The sequence below is a fragment of the Colias eurytheme genome, chromosome 12 (assembly GCF_061535395.1).
Source record: "Colias eurytheme isolate Ceu_HAF_F1 chromosome 12, ilColEury1 Martin Lab GWU primary, whole genome shotgun sequence".
Classification (NCBI taxonomy): domain Eukaryota; kingdom Metazoa; phylum Arthropoda; class Insecta; order Lepidoptera; family Pieridae; genus Colias; species Colias eurytheme.
This window is the reverse complement of record NC_142991.1, coordinates 1542167-1552139: the sequence shown is the minus strand read 5'-3', so window position 1 is coordinate 1552139 and position 9973 is coordinate 1542167. Positions and strand designations below refer to the sequence as shown.

At 31.1% G+C, this 9973-nt stretch overlaps 1 protein-coding gene across 1 annotated transcript; it reads left to right on the top strand.

Annotated features, from left to right (window-relative positions):
• The first annotated feature begins 1712 nt into the window (after positions 1-1712).
• Positions 1713-9481, top strand: LOC149903801 (uncharacterized). The gene is made up of 9 exons (XM_090107810.1): positions 1713-1868; positions 3024-3137; positions 4512-4631; positions 4901-5049; positions 5471-5632; positions 7971-8077; positions 8317-8428; positions 8703-8853; positions 9238-9481. The coding sequence occupies exons 1-9, from the start codon at positions 1713-1715 to the stop codon at positions 9436-9438; spliced, it is 1272 nt and encodes a 423-aa protein (XP_089963936.1). The 3' UTR covers positions 9439-9481.
• The last annotated feature ends 492 nt before the right edge of the window (positions 9482-9973 follow it).

Below are 9973 nucleotides of genomic sequence, written 5' to 3'. Positions count from 1 at the left end.
ATAATCTAATGCTGAAGGAATTTCTGCTTCATACACTATGTTTTGCTTATTGTTCATTAACTTTGAAACTAAATATAAATATATAGGTCTATTTAATTGAATAAGCAATGCTAATACTTATCTTAAAGTCCTATAATATGCTATCTAGTTATATTTAAATATCCTTAGGTATAGTTTATTTATAAAACCTACTTAAATGTATTTATATCTACATGTGGCTAGAGCAGATTTCTGACTCCAACATAACTCGACTCTTCTGAACATCGACATTTTCATAAATAAACTGTATAATCAGCACTACAGATATAATTCAGAACATTCGAGCCAACAACTTTCAAGAAAATTCCCTTTAAAACAATATTTAAATGGCTGCTGTAGCCTGTACCATCCTTTTGACGGCTAAAAAAGCAAATTTTAAATTAGCGAAATCACGGAATATTCTCGAATCTTTGAAATTTTATGGAAAAAAAAAATATTCAAAGGTAAGTTAAAACTTTAGTTCGGTCCGGTCTTAATTCATGTAAATTGCTTTACTTATATTTTATAATTCATGGTCAAAATTTTTGAAGTTTTACCTATTTTATACGATTTTTTTTAATATCCAGTAATCAAATCTGGGAATTCGACTTAAGTTCTAAAAGCTAATATATTGTAGAATAATCTAGAAGCCCTACAATTGCACTATCCGTGTTTATTCAATGTTATCGTCTACTAAGTAAATTAGTATTTACTTTCATGCAAATAACACGCTTATCACACCTGAATTAAAATGAAATTATGATTATTAAGGCAGGTTAGGAATAAATTGATATTATTTTTACGTCATTTCTATAGTATTTTTAACAAATAGACACACTTTGAAAGTCATTTCATAGAAATAAATTATTAATTAAACGTACCTAACTAATAAGTATTTTTATTTGTTTTCTATCTATATAAAATAATATTGATAAGTCTCATAAAAGTTACAAAGGTGATGATGGCTACATTCACAAAAACATTTCATTCAAAGACTTAAAAAAAGACAGATTATGGTCTACTTTCTAAATTTTACCAGACGAGTAAAGCATAGAACATAAAGTTTCATACATCAGAAATCTAAATGAATTGTCTTTAACACCATTTCACAGACTTAGTATAGGTATGAGTTTGTTTATTTAACTTGAACGATAAGCAGTTATAATAAAAAATTCAATTGTTATTATTACACACCAATTGTCAATAGCTTTATCATACAGAGTTGGAGTTTATCAAAAAAGTCTTGTTAAATAATCTAGTCAGGGCCCCAAATTATTCTTCTCAATGTTTTGAGTTATTCTTCTCAATGTTTTGTGTAACACGCCTATTGCTATAGGTAAATCATTTATACAATATGTATATGTTATTGTATTGAATTAGCTTAAGTACAAAACACTGACGAAATACTGATAAAATATTTTTGTTAACAAAAATATGTTCCATCATCATGAGAAAATGTGTCCTACCTTTAAAAGGCCCCATAGAATGGTTTTATCGAGCTGACCAAGTGCGGGTTGGTACATTCCACAGTCATGTTGATATTGACAATGATTTCAATTTATTCACAGGTATGTTATAACTTATAATGTTGAAGACAAAGGCACTAAATGGGGCCTTATTTCTTAAATCCGACCCTGCCGATACTGTATCGCTATCTCTAATTAATGAAACCGCAGTGTCGTCTAGTCTTCAACATGGCTTTCTTGATAGCGATCGCTATTTTTATTATAATTGTAATATATATTCTGTTTAAAGAGGATTCTAAACCCATATTTGGGGTGTATTCAGTGCCGGGAAAGTGGTACTATTTGAAATATGCTGTGTTTTCGTGTTTGTACTATTTTAGAAAAGTAAGTTTGTTTTTTATTATTTTCGAGAGATTTTAAATTTGTGAAAAATTGCGGTGTCATTTTTAAACTGTATGGCACTGAGTACTTATATTTTTTTGGGGATGTATTTTTTGTTGAATTGAAAAATGATAATCTTCTTATATATAAAAATGAATCGCAAAGTGTGTTGGTAAGCGCATAACTCGAGAACGGCTGAACCGATTTCGATAATTATTTTTTTATTATATTCCTTGAAGTACGAGGATGGTTCTTATGGAGAGAAAACGTAAATATGTACCACGGGCGAAGCCGGGGCGGACCGCTAGTATAAAATAATAATAGCCAAAAAATTGTGAAGATGTTTGCTGATATTTCACGAAAAAATTGTTAAATGATTGCCCGGCAAAGGCATGGAAAATTTAAAAATTTATAGAAATCCATATATACTAATATACTAATATTATAAATGCGAAAGTAACTCTGTCTGTCTGTCTGTTACTCAATCACGCCTTAACTACTGAACCAATTTGCATGTAATTTGGTATAGAGATATTTTGATACCCGAGAAAGGACATAGGATAGGTTTTATCCCGGAAATCCTACGGGAACGGGTTTTTCTTTGAAAACGCGGGCGAATCCGCGGGCGGAAAGCTAGTGTCTTATAAAGGCTTTTAACGAAAATAGTGATGAAGTGGGCTTAGTGACATTGTAGATGATAATATGACTTGAATTAAAAGATTACGTTTTGAGTCATTAAACCAACATTAAACCGATTATGTGAAGAAGTATTCAAAGTAAATATTAGATAATTTACTATGTCATTAAGGGTTAGGTCCTTATAAAAATATTTCATTTTAATTAAATCGAATTGAATAGATAGCTATTGGCTAAGACTAAGTAATATTATTTATATTAGATTTATATTTTTGAATATCTTGTGATAACTGTTAAATATTACTTAGTTACTTTAATTTGAATAAATTACTTCCATAATTAATTGACAATTAATTTTTATAGATTTTTAAGTGAAGATATAATAATGTTAGTTAATTGTTTCCTTGTTATAACAGATACAGGTAAGTATAATTTATTATGCGCTCTATTGAAAAAAGGTAAATAACTGAAAAGCACACACAATTATATATTATTATACCTATAGCATTTAATCTTTTACAGTATGCCAATAAATACAAGGCAGCAGGCCGTGACGGGCGAGCGGGGCAGGGCGTCAAAGCTATAGCAAATCCGGCTGAAATGGACCGAGCGCAACCTCTAAGTGACCACGCTAAGGTAAGACAAAACAAATAATATTTACATTGTAATTATTTTATTTAAATTGATTGATTTATTTATTTATTTATATTGACGAGTAGGTAGGTAAGCACTGTCGTCCGTAGATATCCATTGAGGGTAGAAGCGAAAGTTAAATAATATTTATCATAATATCTAACCTCCTTAGTATTAAGTGATTTCAATTTCATAACTTTTCCAATAGTAGATAATAGAAAATAATTTGGAAAATCCAAAAGTGCACGCCTCATAATTTTTTTTAATAAATATTTATTAATTATTATTTTTGTTTATTTAATAACAATTAAACCACATCGAATCAGACCCTGAAAAATGAAAGGGTTCTATTCCTGAGCTTACTCAAGCGTAAGAGAAAAAAAAAGACTCGATTAGTAAAGTATTTCGGTCGCTATCGTGTTAACAAGAAAAAGGATCCGCACATACAGACACACGGACGTCCAAGACAGAACTTTTTTAAACTGTTTTTTAACTAGTTTAAATAACAAAAATGACATCAAAAATATCATGAACGTTAAAAATAGTGTTTTTTCTTAATATGTGTGTGTATATATTATCTTACAAGTGCAATGTATGATACATAAAGACATTTTAAGTTTGAAAAATCAGATGTTTTGCGCGAAGTGACAGTAGTACCCACCTCAACGCTTCGCTTATGAGGCGTGCAATATATATAGATATAGATATTAACTAACAGGATGAATAAAATGCGCCATGTTTAATAAAGTGTCTACGTCGATGTAACCTTTTAGTTTTTGCATTTTGGGGCCCCTTACGATCTGGGGCCTTGTGCCACTCCCGTAGCTCTACCATAGAACCGACAAAGCACACCTGCATTGCCGGTACCTGAGTAGTGAGTACCGGTAACATAATGACTTTTAGAGTAACATAATTAACAGTGATCTTATATGTCGTAACCACAAGATGTAGGTACATACCTATCTACTTAAAACCACATTGAACTTCTTGCGGTCGATTGACATATTATTTACTGTTTATTGTTATAATAATAACAAGATTAACTAAGTAGATTAGTTAAGTGTAGTTAGGTAGATTAAATAGAGACATTTCTTGAATATGAGCATTTAGTAAAAATCCATAATTTCAATATTAAAAACAGACACTCCAATTTTATTTAATTACATTACTTACTTACAGTGAAGTCGCTTGTTTCTTATGAAGTCGCATTTCACAATAATTCTTGCCGACTTTTTATATCCAAGCTCCACTGAGAATAATTAGCTATTTCGAATAGAGAAAATATATAATAGAGAATAATTATTTGGTTAGTTATTTATCAATAGAAATACTATAAAATCAATATAAGATGGCTTCATTTACACATTATTTTTGCAGGCATTCGACGCAGTATTCTTCATCTCATCAAGGAAAGATGACTCAGACAAAGGCATCTATGTTGTTATGGGGTGCGAACGCCGACCTATGGGCATGTGTAACGGCTTATTTTATATTGGGGTAAGTTTCAGCAATACATTAAAAAAAATAACTCCAAGTAGGTACTTGGGATTTGGAAGGAATATATTCGGTCATTAAAAGGAAAAGAAAACAATATTAGAATGGCAGAAAATATTTATTTCCACACACACATACAAACATACAGAACGAATAAAAAATAGAAAACGATAAAAAATATCAGAAAATAAAAATACTTTAGTTAACTTAGGTAAGTATGATGCTTTTTTTGTACTACTTACAAAAATAATACGATAAATATTATATTTCAGTTGCCTGAAAAAGGTCTGCTCTGTAGTAAGAAGATTCCCGACACGGTCCTGTTTGGGGCAGAAATTGGTGAATTTGGTGCTGAAGGTATTAAAATAACTCAAGTAGAGCCGATGAAGAAATGGACATTGTCCTACAAAGGGCAGATGTGGTATGTTAATTTTGCTTATAACCTTTCTCCCCTTGAAATTTTATTTTCATGAGAATCAGACATCAATGGATCGTTGATGATACGGAAAAACATATGTGAACAAATAATTTCATGTAAACAAATAATTTCATGGAACCTATAATAAAACTTATATATTAAATTCAAAAGATGTATGTACCTTCATAAACATATGAGGAGGAACATTTCATTACTTGGACACGTTTAATTATAAGCAAACTATTTACATAATATACCTACAGGTAGGCTTTAATCATTTTACACAGCAATATTTCATATCCCCTCTCTTTGGCATCCTTACGCAATCATAGATACATTAATTTTATGTTACTTTTTATAATTTATACTATCTATTATTGTTTGTGTGTATAAATGGTTTGTTTCTTTATATCTCTATTTTTAGGTACCAAAATGACCCAGAAAAGGTAGTAGACGTGGAATTCACAGGCGAATGGTCAGCCACCAGCAACTACTTTGACTATGACACCGACTTGCATCCGCCAGCCGTCATCAGATCGATAGCTAGAGAGAAGTGGAGCAAGGAGTACTTCCAAGGCCTGAAAACGTGAGTTGAAATAATATATGTATTACCTATTTAGATACAGTTTTCAGTTTATTATAAGATAATATTCACACATAATATGATACTGACGAAAGCGGAGCGAAATGTAGTATACATTTCGCTCCGCTTTCGTCCGCTTGGTCTAAAACACATTATATATGTACAGTCAGAAGCATAAATATATTACCATTTGCAGATTAGCAATAATATCTGTCATAAGAACGGGTTCAATAATATCTGCCTGCCCGTATACAGCAAAAATATCTGACATTAGTAGGCAGCATAATAAAGTGACATCAAAATTATGTGACGAAAATGTTACAGCAAATAATTGTGACAACCTCTCGAAGCATAAATATGTGACGTCACCTAGGAGGCAATAATATCTGACACGATTTTATATTTCTGTATTGTAAAATATACCTAATTGATTCCTCACAAAAAGCATAAATATGTGACACTAGCTTTCCGCCCGCGGCTTCGCCTGCGTTTTCACAGAAATACCGCATAGTTCCCGATCCCGTGGGAATTTTGGGATAAAACCTATCCTAAGTGTTAACCCAAGTTACCCTTTATTTGTCTGCTAAATTTTATTGTAATCGGTTCAGTAGTATTTGCGTGAAAGAGTAACAAACACACACATACACATCCTCACAAACTTTCGCATTAATAATACTAGATTAGTAGGATAGGAAGTAGGATTATAGTAGGACTAGTAGGATAAGATAGGATAGGATTTTAAAAAGGCAAACCGTTATTTATTGAATTAGTGTTATGTATTTTGCTGGGGTAAGAATATGAACAAAAGACACAATATATTTTGTAAATATTTTTTTTAATAAAACTACGATAATATGATAACTTGCCATAATTTTCGATATTCAATAAAATAATAGCAATATTATAGGCTAATTATAAGTAAATGAAAATGAATAACGGAGCAATCGTGTCAAACGCCGCTAACGTCAAATATAACAAAACATGTGACAAAACAATTTCTAAATAATACATGAAGGTTACACTGAACCTTCAAATAAAATAGATCTACCCAAGTGGGCATTCATATAAGTATATAATACTTTAATTTTGTCATGATATGATATCCTTCTAATATTAATTATAAATGCGAAAGTTCGTGAGTATCAAGTAAGGATGTTTGTTACTCTTTCACATAAAAAAGAGAAAATGGAATTTAGCACACACATAGAAGGTAACTTGGATTAACGCTTATGAGAGCTTTTATCCTGAAAATCCCACAGGAACGGAAACTATGCGGGTTTTTCTTTGAAAACGCGGGCGAAGCCGCGGGTGTTAAGCTAGTAGGATATAATATCTAGACATACAATATGTAGTATACAACGACGGCACATATTAATTAATATGGTAATATTGTTTTAAAACAACGTAGTTAAAATAAAATTTATTTATTTTGTATTAATTCAATATTAAATTGAAAATAAAATTGTGTCAGATATTATTGCTTCCTAGTTGATGTCACATATATTTTATGCTTTTAGTGTGGAATCAACGCAAAATACAGAAATATAAAATTGTGTCAGATATTATTGCCACCTAGTTGGTGTCACATATTTATGCTTTGTGTGAGGAATCGATGCAAAATACAGAAATATGAAATTGTGTCAGATATTATTGCTTCTTATTTGATGTCACATATTTATGCTTTTTGTGAGGAATCGATGCAACATATAGAAATATGAAATTGTGTCAGATATTATTGCTTCCTAGTTGATGTCACATATTTATGCTTTTAGTGTGGAATCTATGCAAAATATAGAAATATGAAATTGTGTCAGATATTATTGCTTCCTAGTTGATGTCACATATTTATGCCGTGAGAGGTTGTCACAATTATTTGCTGTAACATTTTCGTCACATAATTTTGATGCCACTTTATTATGCTGCCTACGAATGTCAGATATTTTTGCTGTATACGGGCAGACAGATATTATTGAATTAGTTCTAGTGACAGATATTTTTGCACATCGCCCCCTAGGCATATATTATTGCTCGTGACTGTACATGCCTCTCCATATAATAAAAAAACCGTCAAAATATATTGATCTAAGCATACAGAAATACAGATGGTGGAAAGAGACTTTGTTGTATACAATGCAGTAGTCATTCAGATCATATTTTTCACAGCAAAGAGAACAACATTTTGGCGCCAACTTCTTTTTCCTCTATAATATTACTTTGACATGCAAATAGGTTTACGAACTGTTTTTTTATTTTTATTTTATAGGGTTTTGAGGTATACATAATATAGTAGAGACTAGATAGTAAATAATATATTATATTATCTAATTAATTACTAATCCAGGGCACATCAATCACACTACGAACAGTTTGGAACTCTGAAGTGCAAATTCAGCATCGAAAATGAAAACTTTGAATTGACTCTACCATCCTTCCGGGATCACAGCTTTGGTAAGTAAATTTAAATAGAATTTCAATTTGTAGCCGTTTATAAAAAATCATATTCTTTAAAACAAGTAATTTTGATCGTGAGGAAGAAGCTATCTGCCAATAACCATTCCATCAAAATCAACCCGTGTTCGAAAAATTCGAAACACATCGACACACGTTTTTAAAGATTGTGTTTTTTTTAAACAAAGAATATACTTATTTAATTCTAAACAAGTTAATAATAATAATATAATTCACAGGACACACCCGCGACTGGTCGCTAATGCACAGATACGCTTTTCACCACATTTTTCTACAAAATGGCGTCAGTCTCAGCGTGGGCGTGATCTGCCAACCCTGCACTGCGTCCAGGTACTTTTTTTTTTGGTTAATAATGATAACAACAAAAATAAGCATTGTTTTAATATCTTCGGTAACTAGGTTTTGTAAAAAGACTCCTTTTTTGGAAAAATTGTTTGAACGTAAAGTAAGATATATGTAATGTATCCATCCCAAATCACTTCTCGAGCCTCTATGTTAAAAAATCCATTCTTTTGCGAGAAAAACACATGTACATAATGAAATTGGCTTTTAATTGTATCGTTAAAAATACGACCAATTAATTGTTTATTTACAATATTTACAGATTTGAAGCTGGTGTAGTATCCTTACCAAACGGTGAAGTTCACGCGATAGAATGGGTAGACTTACAACTGTACCAACATGGGGAAAATGGCATCGCACCGAAGGATTATGCTTTTACTTGCAAGGCGGGAGAAAATGAGTATACCGTTCAGGTGAAAATACAAATTGTTAATCTTCAATCTTTTTTTTTTCATGTAGCCCTGGACTACGCTTTCGCTAGGCGTTAGATGGGAGATATTGAGTATAATGTTTTGGTGAAAATACAGATTAAGTATTTAAAAAAATTGTTTGCTCGTGCAGGGTTGCCATAATTTTTCCTATAAGCATAACATTGAGTATTCAATTTCAAAATATTTCAATATATTCAAAAATGATTTACCAAAATGCGAACTTACCAGAATATATTGCATAAATTATAAGAATATGTCTTGAAATTCCTTTATGTGGTAATAATTATCGTCTATTTTAAGATCTCAAAAAAGTCTGTGTGCAATAAATACCCAAATAATTAATAATATTTCATCCATAATTAACAGGTACTAGTAGAATACGAATCAGTCCACTACGTATCTGAAGAATGGGAGGCTCGAATGGTAGAAAGGTTCTGCAAGTTTATTGTCAACGGTACTCCAGGCCGTGGTGTGTCCGAATTCCACTATCGCTACAAAGATGGCCGCCCAGAAACCGCCGCCAAAAATGATCCGGAGTGGTATAGGAAAATGTGCCATAAGATATGAAATAAAGGATTGATTTTTCATTGTTACTGATGTACTGAATGTAATACATAAATGTTTTTGATAAATACTTGTTTTTTTTTATCATCCTCTTGTATATGAAAAAAAATTAACTTTTAAATAAAATTTGACGACTTACCTACCTATTAACTGAATAAATAAAGCTTTATTTTATTCTTTGGAAGAAGTAAGAAGTAAGTTCCCAGAATGAAACACAAATTCTATTGTCGTCATCGAGATAGGTATATATGTACTACGTAGTACATACTATCTCGATGATTGTCGTTAAATATTTGGTTCCGTACAAGTCGAAATTCGTAGCCAGATCAAGCTTCAAATATTAGTAAAATTTAGATTATAAAATAAATAAAAATAAACAAAATATATCTACAATAGGTACAAAAATCCTGTAAACTTATGTGAAATGTGAATTTAATATCTATTGACAAAACTTGTGAGCTTTTAAAGTTTTTTTCAACTGTTTATTTAATTTTTTTAAATGCTTTTACTTACATAATTAAGAAATCTTTATTTAGCC